The sequence below is a fragment of the Indicator indicator genome, unplaced genomic scaffold (genome assembly GCF_027791375.1).
Source record: "Indicator indicator isolate 239-I01 unplaced genomic scaffold, UM_Iind_1.1 iindUn_scaffold_101, whole genome shotgun sequence".
NCBI classification, from domain to species: domain Eukaryota; kingdom Metazoa; phylum Chordata; class Aves; order Piciformes; family Indicatoridae; genus Indicator; species Indicator indicator.
In genome coordinates, this window is record NW_026539216.1 from 58754 (window position 1) to 76617 (window position 17864).

Below are 17864 nucleotides of genomic sequence, written 5' to 3' on the forward strand. Positions count from 1 at the left end.
GGCGGCTTGAGACATAGCTCCCTCCTCTTCCTCACCTCGAACCCTGCCAGGGGCTGCCTGATGAAGGTCCCGGCTCCTTCCTCTTCCTCACGGGGACACCCTGCCGGGGGCTGGCTACCAAGGGGCTTCCTGTGCCCGTTGCAGCCTCAGGGGTTGGGGGCTCCTGTGTGCACCCCCAGCCCCTTGGCTGAAGGTGAGACCCCCCCACTGGGGGCTGAGGGGCTTGTTGGGGTTACCTGGCTCAAGGAATCTCAGATGCTGAGCTCCAGGGGGCACCAGAGCTGTGCCAGCTGTGCCAGCTGCATGGGGCAACTATTTTGGGGAATTTCCTCCAGCCTTGTCCCTGCCACGGGGACAAAGATAGGGGACAGAACCCAGGGACAGCTTGGCCTCTCCCTCACAGTATTGGTCCCCCCAAAAAAGGGGACACAGACCCCCACCAAGGGCTAAATCCTGCTCCTGCTAGCAGTGGGGACCCTCAATACAGTGAGTCCCAGCCTGTGCCAAAGAGGGGGGCACACCACATTAACTTGGGGTGGTAACTGCTGGGGCACTCCAGGGACATCCAGAGGGAGGTGAGTGTGGCCAGAGAGCCCCCCAGGAGCCAGGCGTGGGGCACCCCTGGGGTGGGGATGCTGCAGAGGGGAACAGGGACACCCCTGGGTCCCTCGCTGGGTATGGGTGAGGGATTTGGGTCCCCTCAAAAGTCTTGGGCACCCCAAGGTGTTGAGGGCCCTCTGGGCACCCTGGAATGTTGGGTCCCCCCCAGAGGGTCCAGGACAGGACTTTGGGGTCCCTCTGGGGTTCTGGAGTCACCTGTGGGTGTTGAGGGTCCTCTGGGAGTCTAGGGTCACCCCAGGGGTTTGGGTCCCCCTGAAGGTTTTGGGTCACCCCAGGTGGTCAGGCTCCCTCTAGGTCTCTGGGGTTCCCTGCAGGGTCTGGTGTCACCCTGGGGTGTGGAGGTCCATTTTGGGGTTGGACAGTTGGGGTTCCTCTGGTGGTCTGGGGCACCCTGGGGTGTTGGGGTCCCTTTGGGAATCTGAGGCACTCCAGGGCATTGGGGTCCTCCTGAGGCACCCCAAATGGTTTGGGGCACCCAGGGATGGGAGGTGACATCTAGGGGAGGGTGTTAGAATCCCTCTGGGGGTCTGGGGCACCCCAGGATATTGAGGGTCTCCTTGGGAGTCTGGGGCACCACATGGTGTTGAGGTCCTCCTAGGGCACTCCAGGGTCCTATTGGGAGTTTGGGGGCACCCCATGGCTGGTCTAGGGGTCTGGGGGCACTCTTGGACATCTGAGATCACTGTGGGGGTCTGTGCCACCCTTGGGGGACACCCCAAAATCTGGGGACACTTCAGGCTGTTGGGGACACGTCAGGGTCATGGAGCCACCCTGGGGGCTGGGGCCATCCCCTGCCCTGGGGTCACAGAGGCCCAGCACTCACCCTGGGGGCTGGGGCTCCCATGGGGCCTTGGAGCCACCCGAAAGTGCAGGGGGATCCCAGGGCTGGGGACACTGGGGGGGACACTGCAGGGGTCTGGGCTCCCCCAGGGGGTGATTGAGGCAGCCCCAGGATCCCCTCAGCTCATGGAGGGGGGGGGGTGGATCCCTTCAGCTCTGATTGGCTGCAGCCCTCAGCCAGCAGGATTCTTTCTGTTCCAGTTGGCCAGGACCAGACTAAGAGGGTTCCTTGTGCTCTGATTGGCTGGGCCTAAACAAAGGGGATTCCCTGTGCTCTGATTGGATGTGACTCAAAAAAAAAAGGGGGGGGGGGGGGAAGGGGAGCTCTCTGTGCTCTGATTGGCCCAGGGCCAATCCAAAGGGGTTTTCTGCAATTGGCTGGGACAAAAATAAAGCAAAAAAACCAGAGGGGAGGGCTTGCTGCACTGATTGGTTGAGTCAAGGCATCCCCAGCTCCTGATTGGCTCCCACACCTCACGGTGGGGCCAGGGGTGCAGTGCAGCTCCTCCAAGCCCTGCCCATGGTGGGGCTGCTGCAGAGCCTGGAGCTGCAGGAGCTGAGGACGGAGGGAGGCTCAGGATGGGGGTCCTGGGGTGACCTCCCCCCCCAGCTCCAGCTCTGCTCCACAGCTTCAGCTGCACTCAGAGCAGGGCTGGGGCAGTTCCAGGGGCATCTGAGGGAGACCTCACAGCTGGGGATGGCACTGAGTGGGAGTGCGGCTGGTGCCAGCTAGAGGGGACAGGGACAGTGCCAGTGTGGGCAGTGATGGTGCCAAGTGTGGGATAGTGATGGTGCCCGCTGCAGGGACAGGGGTGATGCCAAGTTGGGCACAGTGACAGCTCCAAGCATAGGGACAGCAGTGATGCTGCTGAGGGGAAGGTGACGACATCAAATGTGGGGACAGTGGCAGTGCCAAATTTGGGACAGTGATGGCCAGAGCTGCCAGAGCAGCAGAGGGCACCTCTTATCTATCTGCCAAAGGACATGTCCCAGAGCTCCAGCTCGGATGTCCAGTGGCACCTCTGCCCCTCTGGGACCAGGCTGTGCCCTGTGCCCACTGCCACATGGTGCTGTCACCGAGTCTGCCCCCCCCAGGGAATACCAAGGTGAGTGACCAGAAGCTGGAGGAGGAGCTGCAGGAGAGGAAGGGGCCCAGCAACTTTTGTCACCTTCCTGATGCCCTTCAGGGAGGACCTGAACAGGGAGTGGCCCCAGGAAGCCTCTGCCAACTCTTGGCACCCCCAGGTACCCCGAGGGTGGCTTCAAACACTCCCAACCCTGCCCTGGGCACCCACCCCAAGGAGCCCCAAACACCCTAAAGCTCTTCAGTCCTGCTGGCACTGGCACCATGAGGAGGGATGAGTGAGTGGGGGTGCCAGGGACCCCCGGGGTGCCAGGCTGGGTCTTACATCCCCCAAGACAGGCACAGGAGCAGGCCCCGGGCACATCCAGACCCTCTTCCTGCAGGGTCAGGCAGCTTCTGGCCCAGGTGGAGAAGTTCCCCCTGCAGAGGTGAGGCAGGTCCTGTGCAGTCATTGCCACCATCAGAGTGTCCTGTGCTGCACCCTGCCCACCCTGTCCTGGGCACAGATCACCCCCATGTCCCCCACAGAACCTGTCCCCACGGCCCCCTCGTGCTGGGCCCCATCCCCCTGATCCCAGCCCCCTCCTGCGATCCCTCTGTGTCCCACACATGCCTTGTTCTCAAGGTCCCCTTGCGCCCCACAGGGACCCTGTCCTCAAGGTCCCCAGGGTCGGTCCTGCACAGACCCTTGTGCCCAAGGTCCCCACCCTCCCTCCTGAGCCAGAGGATTTTATCTGTCTGTCCGTCCAGCAGCGCCCTCAGGGAGGGAGGTGGCTCCGTTCAGTCTGGGCTTCTTCCCCCCAGCCCCCAGGGTCCCCGTGGGGCTGGCATGTCCCCAGCACAGAGGACCCCCCCCAGCCTAAGGGATCAGCTCCTCGCACAGCCCAGCACGGGGGGTCGCTGTGCCACTGTCCCCAGCAAAGGCAGTGGCTCAGGGCCAGATGCTTTATTGTGGGGCAGGGGGATCCGGGGGCTGGGGTGCCTGGGAGGGGTCAGGTTCTGGGGGTGGCTCCAGGAGCTGGCTGCAGAGACAAGGGGGGAGTGGGGAGCGGGGGCCCACTGTCACCCCCTGACCCCGGCCCAGGTGCCAGCCAAAGTGGCTTCTCCAGCATTCCCCTCTCCGGGATGTGTTTTGGCGTTCCCTATGTCACCCACACCCTACAAAGGGTCCCTCCTGCAGGCACAGGACCCCAAAGAGCTCTCCCAGCCCCGGGGGGGATGCAGGGTACAGGCAGTGGGAGCTGTGGCAATGTGGGGTGCAGGATGTGGGATCAGGATGCGGCCTGGGGGGTGCAGGGTTGGGGTGCAGGATGTGGGAGGTGGGACTGGGATGTGAGATTGGATGCAGGCTGCAGTGTGGGGTGCAGGCTGCAGGGTGTGGGATTTCAGGTGCAGCATGTGGGGTGCAGGACTGGGATGCATGGTCTAGGATGTGGGATGTGGGGTGCAGGGTGAGGGATGCAGGGTGTGGGATATGGGATGCCAGATGAGGGGTGCAGGACATGGGATGTGGGGTGTGGGATGTGGGGTGCAGGATGCGTGGTGCAGGGTCAAGGTGCAGAGTCAGGTGAGGGGTGCAGAATGCAGAGCACGGGGTTCGGGGTGCAGGGTCCGGATGTGGGGTGCAGGATGCGGGGTCAGGGTGCGAAGTGCCGCTGCAGGGCAGGTGCTGGCCGCGCTCGGGCCGGGCAGAGGCCGATGGCAGCGCAGGCGGCGCGGGGCTGCTCCGCGCCCAGCAGCGCCTCCGTGAGCTCCTCCCGGTGCTTCCTCACCAGCCGCTTGCAGACGCGGCCCAGGCGCCTGCCCAGCCCCCGGCAGCCTTTGGCCAGCGCCGCCTCCACCGCTGCCTGCCGGGACCGACAGCTCCGATGGCACCGGGGCCACGGGTGGGGGGCACCGGCCCCACACCCTGCACCCCGCGTGCCCCTCACCTCGTCAGGGTCCTCCCCTGCCATGGCCTTCATTTGCTCCAGGATTTTGGTGCACAGGCTGCACCTCCTGCCCTTGCCTGGTGCCACCACATCCCCATCAGCCACGGCCCCTTCAGCCATGTCCCCTTCAGCCACGTCCCTTTCAGCCACGTCCCTTTCAGCCAGGTCTTGCTGCAGGGACACAAGGCAGACCCTCAGAGCTGTGCCAGGCCCCTGGCACGGCCCCAACAGCAGCAGGAGGCTGCCCCATGGCTGCTGCTCACCTTGGCCAGGCTGTCCCAGAGCTCATGGCACTCCTGCTCCCTGTGGCACCTCCTGGCCGTGACCATGTCCTGGCACCACGTCGCAGGGCTCTCCTGGCAGGGCTCGGGGTCCATAGCCTGCACCACTGAGTGGGGACAGGGACAGTGAACACAGCCTGGCACTGAGCTCCCTGTGTGCCCCAGGGGTGCCCAGACTGTCCCCATGCAGATCCTGTCCCTGCCACCCCTCCTGCCTGGCCCCATGTGCTCTTGTGCCCCTTATCCCTGAGTGCCCATCCCCAGATCCTCTCCCTGATATCTCCACATGCCTGTGGTGCTTGTCTCCTTCTGGAACCCATACCCACCCACCCCAGGTCCCCACACAGACCTTGTCCCTGCCACCTCTCCTGCCTGTCCCTCCATCCCTGGGTGCCTGTGCCCAAGAGGACCTCAACCATTTTAAGGTCCCCACGTGGCCCCTGTCCCTTCCATCACCATGTGCCTGTCCTCACACCAACCCTGTCCCCACCATCCCCAGGTCTCCACACACAATCCCTGCCCACCCCAGCCCCCCCATACCACTGGGTGCCCATTCCCATGCAGACACCAGCCCTGCCATCCCCAGGTCCCCACACGGGCCCTGTGCCCCCCATCCACAAGCACCTTGGCCCTCAAGCTCCCATCCTCCATGTCCCCATGTCACCCTCATGTGTCCCACTCCACCCTAGGCTGCCTGGCTCCCTGATGCCCCCTCCCAGCTCCTCCAGACATAGGGTAGGAGGGACCCCCATTACCTCCCACTGCCATCAGCACCAAGAGGAAGGCAGCAGCCATGGCCAGCCCCCTGCAGAGGGTGACATCAGAGGGTGGCATCAGAGGGTGGCAGCGGCTGGCAGACAGCATGTCCCACCCTGCTGGCTTTTATAGCCTGGTGAGCAGGCTGTGGGGCAGCTGCACCACTCAGAGCCACAGAAACCCAAAAACCCTTAAAATGGAGAGAGGGCTGCTGGCCAAACCCCTTCCTCCCTCACACCTCCACCCCCTGGCAGGAAGGGGGGAGGGGGGGCCCTGCCTGAGCCCCCCCCCAAAGCACCCTGGGCCCCTGCGAGCCACAGGCCACAGGAGCTGGGTGCTGCTGGTCGCAAAATGCCCTCAGCTTGTTTGGGGCTGTGTGTGGGGACCCCAAGAGGGGCAGCCGCAAGACCTAAAAATGTGGGGTGGGAGGTGGGGGTGGGACTGGCTCCTCAGGGGCTCCAGGGTTCTGTCCTGGTGTCCCCTCCAGAGGTCAGTCCCTGTGTCCCTTGCCCCTCCCAGGTGCCATGGGTCCTAGGGGTCAGTGCCATGCTGAAGATCATCTGGGAAGCAGGGGACAGCTGTGGTCAGGGTGAAGTAGGAGGGGTGGGGGTAAGGATTAGGGGTTCAGCAGACACAAGGACATCCATGAACTGTGCTCCTCTTCTTCCACCCAAGGCCTGGAGACACTTTCTTGGCAGGAATTGCACCTTCAGCATGCAACTGAACTGTCTCTGGATGCAGAATTGGCTGAGGAGAACCTCAGGAGGTTCAAAAAGGTAGAAGTGCAAGGTCCTGCTCCTGGGTTGGGGCATTGCTTGACACCAGTCCAGGCTGGGGGGTGATGATGGAGAGCAGCCCTGCAGAGAAGGACCTGGGAGTGCTGGTGGGGGAGAAGCTGGACAGGAGTCAGCAACAGGCACTGGCAGCTGGGCTCAGAGCCATGGCAGCCCATTGCCAGAGATGGAGAGAGGGGATCCTACCCCTCTGCTCTGGGGAGACCTCACCTGCAGTGTTGTGTCCAGATATGGGACCACAGAACAAGAGAGACCTGGAGCTGCCGGAGAGGGTCCAGAGGAGGCCACCAAGATGAGCAGAGGCTGCAGAGCCTCCCCTGTGGGGCCAGGCTGGGAGAGTTGGGGCTGTTCAGGCTGGAGAAGAGAAGGCTCCAGGGAGAGCTCAGAGCAGCCTTGCAGTACCTGAAGGGCTCCAGGAGAGCTGGGGAGGGACCTGGGACAAGGGCTGGGAGTGCCAGGATGAGGGAGAATGGCTTTGAGCTGGGAGAGGGGAGACTGAGACCAGAGATGAGGAGGAGATTGTTGAGAGTGAGGGTGGGCAGAGACTGGCACAGGCTGCCCAGGGCTGTGGCTGAGGTCCCATCCCTGGAGACATCCAAGATCAGCTTGGATGTGGCCCTGGGCAGCCTGATCCGGTAGGAGGGGACAGGTCACGATCTTGCCCCTAAGGTGACCCTGTCCCCGCCTGGGTCCTGCGGCGTCTTGGAAGATCCCAGTCCCGGTGCCCCCGGCCCCCGCCCCCCGCCCCCCGCTCCGTTTCCACGGTAACAGTCTCGCCCCTCCCCCAGCGGTTGCCGCGCGACCCGCCCCTAGCGTCACTTCCGCCACGCGCTGGACGGCGTCCGGCCGCTGCGGCTTTCGCGCCTTTTCCTCTCCCCTTCCCCCCCAGCGCGTCCGCGGTGCCGGTCCCCCCCTCCCCCCGAGCTCTGTCCCTGAACGTGACCTGCGACCGGGGGGCCCTGAGCGACCGAGGGGCAGGAGCTGTTGGGGCTCCTGGGGGTCTGTGGCCTCCTCGGTGGGTCCGAAGGGAGCCCGGGATCGGGGGGGTAGGAGGTGGGGAGGGCTGAGGCGTCCCTAAAGAGTCCTGCTGCCTGCGGGGGTCTTGGGCCAGGTTGTTTTGGGGTGGTCCTGATGCCCTGAGTGGGTCTCTGTGGCTCTGCCGGGGGTGGCCTGGGATCTTGACTCGGGAGTTGCTGCTGGTGGATGCTGGGGGGGGGGGTTTCTGCTGAGTCCTGCTGCTTGAGGGAGGGTCGGGGGGCCTTTGGCCGGGGTGTTTAGGGGCAGTGATGTTCTAGGGAATCCCTGGTGCCTGGAGGTGGTTTTGGGAAGGTCCTGCTGGCCCGAGGTGGGATCTTTGTGCCAGGGGGTGTTCTGAGGGAGCCTGTTTTGGGGCAGGGGTGGGAGGAAGCTGTGGGATCCCTGGGAACCTGGAGGTCCCTATAGGGTCCTGCTGCTGTGAGGGGTCCTGGGCTGGGGTGCTTTGAGCAGGGGGAGATGCCCTGGTGCTAGGAGCTGGCTGGGGGGGGAGGGCATTCACAGTGGCTGAGAGGTGGGGGGGTCTCTGTGCTAGGGATTGTGTTTAGGGTCTAGGGGGGGCCTTGGGTCAGCATCTTGTAGGTTTAGCCTTTGGGGGGATCGTGGTGCCAGGGGCAGAGGGGTTCTTTGTGCCTGGGGGGCCCTGGGTCAGGGTGCTGTGCAGGGTGCATTTGGGGTGGGTGGGGGGGTGTCCCAGAGCGGTCCTGTGGCCAGGGTATGTCTAGGGGGGGCTACTGCCGAGGTGTGATTTTGGGGAGGGCTGTCTGGGAGATTTTCCTGGTAGCTGGAGGGTTGGAAAGGAGGGAAGTGAGGTGGGGAGGTGAGGTGGTTGGGGGTGGGGGGTTAGACCTGGAGCCGGTTTGCATTTGGGGGCGGGGGGGGGGGGGGTGTTGGTGGGTCAGTTTGGGGGTGGGGGCTGCTTCTAGGGAGGGATTCACAGTGGGGGTGCTGAGCTTGAGGCCCTAATTGGGCAGCATCCTGCCTTTGCCCATTTGTTGCCCTTTTCTTTTCCAGACTCCGCCAGGTGCCCAGCCCTGCACACTCACCATGTTCTCAGCAGAGGCCCCCCCCACAGCCCAGGGCTTGCTGGGACCCCCCTCCAGCCAAGCCTGCACCTTCAGCAGGGTGCCCGTCACGGCCTACGCCGACTGCTCGCAGCCCTTCCGGCTGGGCCAGCGCAGCTTCGGCCGGCAGTATGCCCACGTCTACGCCGCCCGCCTGGCACAGATGCGGCCCCTGCTGCAGCAGCGCGCACGCCGCAAGTGGGGTGAGTTGGGGCACAGCCGGGTGGGCAGCCTGGAGGCCTCTGGAGGTCCCTCGGGGATTGGGACCGCGACCAGGACTGTTCAGCGTCTTCATCGATGACCTGGGTGAGGGCACAGAGGGCACTGCCAGCGAGTTTGGTGATGGCACTGAGCTGGGAGGAGTGGTCACACCCCCTCAAGCTGTGCCAGACCTGGACATGGTAGAGAGCTGGGCAGGGAGAAAGGGAATGAAACGCAACAAGGACACGGGTAGAGTCCTGCATCTGGGGAAGAGCAACTCCAGGGACCAGTAGAGGTTGGGGCCTGAGCTGGTGGAGAGCAGAGCAGAGGAGAAGGATGCCAATGAGCCAGCAATGTGCCCTGGTGGCCAAGAAGGTCACCAGCATCCTAGGGTGTGGTGAGTAGGTCAGAGAGATTCTCCTTCCCCTCTCCTCTGCCCTGCTGAGGCCACATCTGGAATATTGTGTCCAGTTCTGGGCCCCTCAGATCAAGAAGGACCTCAGGGAACTGCTTGAGAGAGTCCATCCCAGAGGCACAGAGCTGCTGCAGGCAGTGGAACTTCTCCTGTGAGGCCAGGCTGAGGGAGCTGGAGCTTGGAGCTTGGAGCAGAGGAGCCTGAGGGCTGTCCTCAGTGCTGGGGATAAAGATCAAGAATCAAGAAGGTTGGAAGAGACCTCAAGGATCATCGAGTCCAACCTGTCACCCTACACCTCATGACTATCTAAACCATGGCACCAAATGGCACGTCCAATCCCCTCTTGAACACCTCCAGGGATGGTGACTCCACCACCTCCCTGGGCAGCACATTCCAATGGCCAACCACTCTCTCTGTGAAGAACTTTCTCCTCACCTCCAGCCGTGTGCAGGGCTGGAGCCAGGCTCTGCTCAGGGATGTCCAAGGACACAACACAAGGGGCACTGGGGGCAAGCTGGAGCAGAGGAAGTACCAGGAGGACAGAAGGGAAACCTTTGTCACTGTGAGGGTGGCAGAGCCTAAGCAGGCTGCCCAGAGATGTTGTGGAGTCTCCTCTGGAGACTTTCCAAACCCACCTGGATATGTTCCTGTGTGCCCTGCCCTGGGTGACCCTGCTCTGGCAGGCTTGGACTGGGTGATCTCTGGAGGTCCCTTCCAACCCCTAACACTCTGTGATCCTGTGGTGAAGTTTTTCAGCCTGTTGACCATGGGTTCTGCATCTTAGACACAGGTTGGTGTTCCTGGATTGCATGGGGGAGGCTTCCCTGGGTAAAGCTTGGCTGGGTGACTGGGCCCAAAGAGTGGAGGGGGATGGAGACAACTCCAGTTGGTGGTCAGCCACCAGTGGTGCTCCCCAGGGCTCAGGGCTGGGCCAGTTGTCTTTGATGTCTTTATCAATGGTCTGGGTGAGAGGATTGAGGCAGCCTCAGTGAGTCTGCAAATGGCACCAAGCTGGGTGGGAATTGGTCTGCTGCAGCCTTGGAGGCTCTGCAGAGGGTCCAGGCCAGGCTGGATCCATGGCTGAGGCCAATGGGATGAGGTTAAACAAAAGACCAAGGGCTGGGTCCTGATTTGGGGCACAGCAACCCCAGGAAGGCTCCAGGCTGGGGACAGAGTGGCTGCAAAGTGCCCAGCAGGAAAGGCCCTGGGGGTGCTGGGTGCCAGCAGCTGGAGAGGAGCCAGGGAGTGCCCAGGTGGGCAAGAAGGGCAGCAGCAGCCTGGCCTGGAGCAGCAGTGGGGTGGGCAGCAGGAGCAGGGCAGGGATTGTGCCCCTGGGCTGGGCACTGGGGAGGCCACAGCTGGAAGCCTGGGGTCAGGGTTGGGCTCTCAGTGCCAGAAGGACTTTGAGGGCTGGAGCAGGCCAGAGAAGGGAACAGAGCTGGGAAGGGTCTGGAGAAGAGGCTGGGGAGGAGCAGCTGAGGGAGCTGGGGGGGTTGAGGCTGGAGAGAGGAGGCTGAGGGAGACCTCATTGCTCTCTACAGCTCCTGAGAGGAGGCTGGGGCCAGGGGGGGTTGGGCTCTGCTCCCAAGGAACAAGTGATAGATGGAAGATGGATGCCTCAGGCTGTGTGAGGGAAGGTTCAGGTTGGACAGCAGAAGAAATTTCTTCACCGAAAGGGTTCTCAGCACTGGCCCAGGCTGCCCAGGGCAGTGGTGCAGTCCCCATCCCTGGAGGGGTTTCAGAGCTGCCCAGATGTAGCACTGAGGGCCATGGGGCAGCCGCAGCCTTGACAGAGTTCGGTCATGTACTTCCTGCTCTCAGAGGTGTTTTCCAGAATACTCCAAGTGACTCAGTGATTCCATTAGGGGCTCAAACAGCCCACGGGTGGGTTTTGGGGACTGTTTCTGCCCCCAGTGTTTCTCAATCCTGGGCAGGGAGGAGTGGGGGTAGCATTTGTGCTCCCCAGCTTGGCTCAGAGTTTCCATCCGCAGTCGGGAGTATACCACAAGCTTTGTGGAGGGGAGCCTTGGCCAGGAAGTGAGGTGTTGGGGGGGCACCTCCTTGCCCAGCCCGGGGCTGTTTGCGGCTGAGGTCCTGGCGCTGCAGCTCCCACCCGCAGGGGTCCGAATGCCGCGGTCCCCAGCCGGCACTTCACTGCCTGGCCTGGGCACGGACCTCCGAGCTCGGGGAAGCCTCGCCTCCAGTGCCACCCACCCCTGGCCAGCCAGGCTTTCGGTTTGCCCTTCCAGGGAAGTTTTGGGGCCGGTCGTCTGTTTTTCTTCCCCTCCTCGGCGCCGCAGAGCCCAGGGGAAGCATGGCCAGGGCCAAGGGGGAGCCCGGCCAGCGCCGGGGGCTGCGCCGCTTCCACGGCCGCTGTCGGCCCTTGTCTGGCTGCCCTCGGGTTTTGCCGAGGGTGCTGGGACCCGGTGGATTGTGAAGATCCACGCCTCAGGGTCATGCCGTGGAATGAGATTTTGGGGGCTTGCCTGATGAAGAGGGGGAAGAGCCTGCAGGCAACATGCGCAGAGCAGAACCCCCCCAGACTCGGCACTTAGGGGTCAGGGCCAAGAATAAGAAGCTGAAGCTGTGCCAGAGCCTCCTTCTGGGGCTTGTTTGCGTTCCTGGAGCTGATAAACCCTGCTCTGGCCCTCCTGAGCCTGCCCTGGCTGTGTCCCACCACACAGAGTCACGTTCAGCAGCCACGGGAGAGTTTGGGGAGGGGAGGAAACGGCACCCCACTGCCCACCCCAAAGCTGGGTGGTGGCTGTGGCAGGGCTGCTCTGGGAGTGGAGCCCAGCAGCTCTCACTGTGCCAGCACAGCCCCGGGGCCAGACCTTGGGGCTCAGGGTTGGGGGGAGGGCTTCAGTGGCTGAGTTAAACCAGGAAGGGAAGGGCCTGTAGCATTTACAGGGCGGGCTTAAGTGTCTCTGGGTCCTTCATGGTGAGAAGTTTGGGGCTCAGTTTGTGTAGAAGGAGCTGCACCTTTTGCTGACTGTGAATGCAGTGCTGGGCTGGGGTTGCACCTCCTGGGGCATGGGTAGGACTCTCACCTGGACTGTGGGTTTGGTGAGGGGCAGCTGAGGGAGTTCAGCCTGGAGAAAAGGAGGCTGAGGGGAGATCTCATTGCTCTCTATAGCTCCCTGAAAGGAGGCTACAGTGAGGTGGGGGCTGGTCTCTTCCAAGGAACAACAGGACAAGAGGAAAAGTCCTGAAATTGTCCCAGGGGAGGTTTAGGTTGGCCATGAGGAACAATTTCTTCCTGGAAAGGGTTGTCCAGGCCTGGCCCAGGCTGCCCAGGGCAGTGGTGGAGTCTCCATCCCTGGAGGGATTTCAGAGCCCTGGAGCTGTGGTGCTGAGGGCCATGGGGTGGTGGTGACCTGGCAGTGCTGGGTTCAGGGTTGGACAGGATGAGCTTTAAAGTCTCTTCCAGCCAAACCCATTTTGTGATTCTTAGATCCCCCTGTAGATCCCTGGCTGAAGCCCAAGGATCTCTTTGTGCCACTCCCCAGCAGCTGTCAGCATTCTAAGACCTTCCCAAATGCCCAACTTCCAGCAGGGATTCCAGGCAGAGACTGCACAAGGGGGAGGTCAACAATCTGCTTTGCCTGCCAGATCCAAGTGGGATGTTTGTGTCATCTGCTAGATGGTCAGCAGCCCCTTGGACCCAGCAGGACACTCTAGACCTGTGCACCCTCCCTTCCTGGGCAGACCTGTCCCTGTGTGCCCAGTGGGAGCTCAGCACCCTGTTCTAGGTGGTGACTGGGTGCTGTGGGTCCCCCAGACCGTGCTGCAACCCAGCTTATTCCCCCACATGGAGAGGAAATGCCTGCAGGCAAGGCTGGCTCAGATCTGCTCCACTGGCCCCATCTGGCCTGCATATGTGGATTCCTGCTGCACCCCAGTGCCTGTGCAGGCGCCAGGCTGGGTGGGAATTGGTCTGTTGCAGCCTTGGAGGCTCTGCAGAGGGTCCTGGGCAGGCTGGATCCATGGCTGAGGCCAATGGGATGAGGTTAAACAAAAGGCCAAGGGCTGGGTCCTGTTTTGGGGCACAGCAACCCCAGGAAGGCTCCAGGCTGGGGGCAGAGTGGCTGCAAAGTGCCCAGCAGGAAAGGCCCTGGGGATGCTGGGTGCCAGCAGCTGGAGAGGAGCCAGGGAGTGCCCAGGTAGGCAAGAAGGGCAGCAGCAGCCTGGCCTGGAGCAGCAGTGGGGTGGGCAGCAGGAGCAGGGCAGGGATTGTGCCCCTGGGCTGGGCACTGGGGAGGCCACAGCTGGAAGCCTGGGGTCAGGGTTGGGCTCTCAGTGCCAGAAGGACTTTGAGGGCTGGAGCAGGGCCAGAGAAGGGAACAGAGCTGGGGAAGGGTCTGGAGAAGAGGCTGGGGAGGAGCAGCTGAGGGAGCTGGAGGAGGACATGAGGAACAATTTCTTCCTGGAAAGGGTTGTCCAGGCCTGGCCCAGGCTGCCCAGGGCAGTGGTGCAGTCCCCATCCCTGGAAGGGTTCCAAAGCCCTGGAGCTGTGGTGCTGAGGGCCATGGTTTGGGGTGCCCTGGCAGTTCAGGGTTGGACTTGGTGACCTTAAAGATCTCTTCCAACCAAAACGCTTTCTTCATTCCATCACTCCCTTTGGCCTGTGGAAGTGAGAGGCCTCACCATGCCCCCCTCCAAATCTGACCTCCAGGGCCTTGCAGGCCCTCCCTGGCAGCCCTCCTGTGTCTCCACAGGGCCTGAGGTGGCCATCAGGAAGCTCTGTGAGCTGCATGTAGGAGAGAAGTGCTGCGTGGTGGGGACCCTCTTCAAGGCCATGCAGCTGCAGCCCTCCATCCTGCAGGAGATCAGCGAGGAGGTAATGTTGGGGACAGCTCCCCTGGGGGCACCTTCTCAGCACAGCTCTGGAGGTTTTGTGCCAGCTGGCATCAGACCTTGGCTGCCTTCCCATTGCTTCCCAGCTGAACCAGTGGGAGCTGTGCCAGGGCTGGGACCCTCTATTGTCTCCTCCATGCCTCCTCCCTAGATGCCACCACCCTCAGTGCCACCCCACAGCTTGGTGCTGCTTTTTTAGCTCCATCATCCATGTGGTGCCTGGTGCCAGCTGGCCTGTGGGGGCACGTTGGGAAGTTTAGAGCCTGGAGCCTGCTCCTCACAGGGATAGCAGGAGCAGGGTGGGCACTGCAGAGCAGAGCTTGGCCAGGGAGCCACAGGCTCAAAGTGGCTTTGCCAGGGCTCTGCAGGGAAGGTTCAATGGAACCAGCCTGGTGAGCAGCTGGTGACAGCTCCAAGAGCCACCCCTGCGCTGGGCTGCTGGGGCCTGTGCCAGAGGCTCTGGTGAGTCACAGCCAGGCTCTGGTTTGCATGAGCAGGGTTTGGCTGGAGGGGGGGAAGGGCCCTTGGCTGCATTTGTCACAGCCTGCCCTGTCCTGTGCCCCCCACCCCAGCACAACCTGGTGCCTCAGCCACCCCTGCCCAAGTACATCCACCCCTCTGACGAGCTGATTCTGGAGGATGAACTGCAGAGGACCAAGCTGGAAGGAGCTGTGGAGGTGCAGAGGCTGGTGACAGGTAAGGAAGGATGGTGGCAGCCACCTCTTGGCAGTGCCAGCTGGGGGCTGACTGCCCACTCTGTGCCCTAGGGACCATCTTTGCTGTGTATGGCTCCGAGCAGGACAATGGCAAGTTCCTGGTGGAGGATCACTGCTTTGCTGACCTGCCCCAGCAGCTGCCCTGGGAAGGGCCCAGCTCAGACCAGTGAGTCGCTGTGGGGACAGGAGGGGGCTTGCCACTGTGTCCCCTGCCACATCCACAGGGCCTTGTGCCCCTCACTCCTGGCTCCCTTAAGCTCCTTGCTGTGAGCATCGTGGTGAGGACAGGGATTAGAGAATCATGGAATTGTTTAGGTTGCGAAAGATCCTTTAGGATCACCCAGTCCAGCCCTGAACCCAGCACTGCCAGGGCACCCCCAACCCATGGCCCTCAGCACCACATCTGGGCAGCTCTGAAACTCCTCCAGGGATGGGGACTGCACCATTGCTCTGGGCAGCCTGGGCCAGGCCTGGACAACCCTTTCCAGGAGGAAATTGTTCCTCAAGGCCAATCTGAACCTCCCCTAGGGTAACCTGAGGCCATTTCCTCTCCTCCCATCACTTGTTCCTAGGGAGCAGAGCCCAACCCCCCCTGGCTCCAGCCTCCTCTCAGGAGCTGCAGAGAGCAATGAGGTCTCCCTCAGCCTCCTCTTCTCCAGCCTCAACCCCCCCAGCTCCCTCAGCTGCTCCTCCCCAGCCTCTTCTCCAGACCCTTCCCCAGCTCTGTTCCCTTCTCTGGCCCTGCTCCAGCCCTCAAAGTCCTTCTGGCACTGAGAGCCCAACCCTGACCCCAGGCTTCCAGCTGTGGCCTCCCCAGTGCCCAGCCCAGGGGCACAATCCCTGCCCTGCTCCTGCTGCCCACCCCACTGCTGCTCCAGGCCAGGCTGCTGCTGCCCTTCTTGCCCACCTGGGCACTCCCTGGCTCCTCTCCAGCTGTTGGCACCCAGCACCCCCAGGGCCTTTCCTGCTGGGCACTTTGCAGCCACTCTGCCCCCAGCCTGGAGCCTTCCTGGGGTTGTGACCCAAGGGCAGGACCCAGCCCTTGAACCCTATCCCATTGCCCTTGGTGATGCCAGTGCTGCCCCAGCCTCTCCCCCCAGGTTTGTGCTGCTGGTGTCAGGACTGGGGCTGGGCAGTGGGAGTGGAGAGTCCCTGCTGGGCACCCAGCTGCTGGTGGATGTGGTCACCGGGCAGCTGGGCGCGGAGGGCCAGCAGAGCTGTGCTGCCCGCATCTCCCGCGTCATCCTGGCTGGGAACCTGCTGAGCCAGAACACCCAGAGCAGGGACACCCTCAACAAGGTAGGGGGGCAGGGGGCTGCAGCCTCAGGCTGGCACGGGGAGTCCCAGGGAGGTGGGCAGAGAGGGGTCGGAGCTGGGTGGTGGTGTTCTCTCACCATCTCCTCACTGGCTCAGGCCAAGTACCTGACCAAGAAGACGCAGGCAGCAAGTGTGGAGGCTGTGAAGATGCTGGATGAGATACTGCTGCAGCTTTGTGTGAGTGCTTGGAGCAGGATGGAGTTGGCCATGGCCTTGGGTGGTACCTTCTGGGGGAGGCGGCAGCAGCTGGGGCATCTGGGGTGGCAAAGTGCCCTTGGCCAGCTCTGGCCTCCCTCTGAGCACTGCAGCCAGTGCCAGATGGGGGTGCAGGGAGGAGGGGAGGCATCGCAGTGCCCACTTCAGAGCCCTGTCCTGACATCTGTGGTGAAGCCACCTGGGGCTTCCTGCAAGAGGAGTGGTGGGAGCCAGACTGGGGAACCAGGCAGAGCCTGCTGGGGCTTTGCTCTGAGTCCCCCTGGCAGTGGTTTGGCCTCCTGGTAAGGCCTGCTCTGCCCACAGAGCTCAGTGCCCGTGGACGTGATGCCCGGTGAGTTTGACCCCACCAACTACACCCTGCCACAGCAGCCCCTGCACCACTGCATGCTGCCCCTGTCCCGTGCCTACTCCACGCTGCAGCTGGTCACCAACCCCTACCAGGCCACCGTGGAGGGGGTCAGGTAAGAGAAGGGCTGAGGAGAAAGCTGGGGACAGACTTCAGAGCAGGGCCAGAAAGCTGCAGGATTTCTGTCCAGCTGGAGGTGACAGGAAGGGCTGACTCTGGGCATGGGCCACAGACATCATCCAAGAGCTGGAAGCTCTCTGCTGAGGCCAGGCTGAGAGGGTTGGGGTTGCTCAGCCTGAAGAAGGCTTCAGGAGACCTTCTGGTGGCCTTGCAGTGCTTCAAGGGCTGAGCAGAAAGCTGGGGACAGAGCTTTGAGCAGGGCCTGTTGGGACATGCCAAGGGTCGATGGTTTGGGCTCCAAGAGGCAGATTGAGAGTGGAGAGAAGGAGAAATGTTTGGCACTCAGGGTGGGGAGAGCCTGACCCAGGCTGCCCAGAGAGGTGTGAGCTGCCCCAAGCCTGGCACCATCCCAGGTCAGGTTGTTTGGGGCTCTGAGCAACCTGCTCTGGCTGCTGGCTGCAGGGATGACCTTGGAAGGTCTCTTCCAACCTAAAGCATTGGATGGCAGACTGCTGTGGCACCAGCTCTTTGTCATCTGCTGCTGGCATGGGAGCGTGGGGCAGGGCACAGCAGGCAAAGCCACCACTCCTCTTCTTCATAGGTTTTTGGGGACCTCAGGCCAGAACATCAGCGACATCTTCAAGTACAGCAGCATGGATGACTACCTGGAGATCCTGGAGTGGACGCTGCTGGCAGGACACATCTGCCCCACAGCCCCAGACACACTGGGTAGGGCAAGGGCCAGGGGGCTGCCAAGGCTGGGGGGTGTTGGACCCCCCAAGGTGGGCTGGGTGCAGTTTCTCTGCTCATTTCCATGTCCCCCCAGGCTGTTACCCCTTCTACCAGTCCGACCCCTTCATCCTCACCCACTGCCCCCACGTCTACTTCTGTGGCAACGCTCCCAGCTTCCAGTCCAAGCTGCTGGAAGGTGAGACCCACAGCACCCCTGACCCGGGCCTGCGGGTGCCACTGGGGGGCTCCTGTGCCTGATCCTCACCTTGTTGTTGCAGGGGAGGCTGGGCAGAGGGTGCTGCTGGTGACGGTGCCAGCTTTCAGTGCCACACAGACCGCCTGCCTCATCAACCTGCACAACCTCAGCTGCCAGCCCATCAGCTTCTCTGGCTTTGGGGCCGAGGAGGACACTGGGAACGTGGAGCTTGGGCACTGACTGAGCAGGCAAGGCATGGACTTGACAGCCCACTGGCACCTCACTGCCTGTTTGCCCCCCAGGAGGACTGGCATGGAGCTGCTGGTACCAATATAACAATTT

The 17864-nt window shown here is 62.6% G+C and overlaps 1 protein-coding gene across 1 annotated transcript; it reads left to right on the forward strand.

The window, feature by feature from the left end:
* The first annotated feature begins 8389 nt into the window (after positions 1-8389).
* Positions 8390-17762, forward strand: POLD2 (DNA polymerase delta 2, accessory subunit). The gene is made up of 10 exons (XM_054398760.1): positions 8390-8609; positions 13741-13862; positions 14452-14575; positions 14647-14761; positions 15696-15894; positions 16009-16089; positions 16432-16589; positions 17196-17323; positions 17421-17522; positions 17605-17762. Exons 1-10 carry the CDS (start codon positions 8390-8392, stop codon positions 17760-17762), a joined length of 1407 nt encoding a protein of 468 aa, XP_054254735.1.
* Positions 17763-17864: the final 102 nt, after the last annotated feature.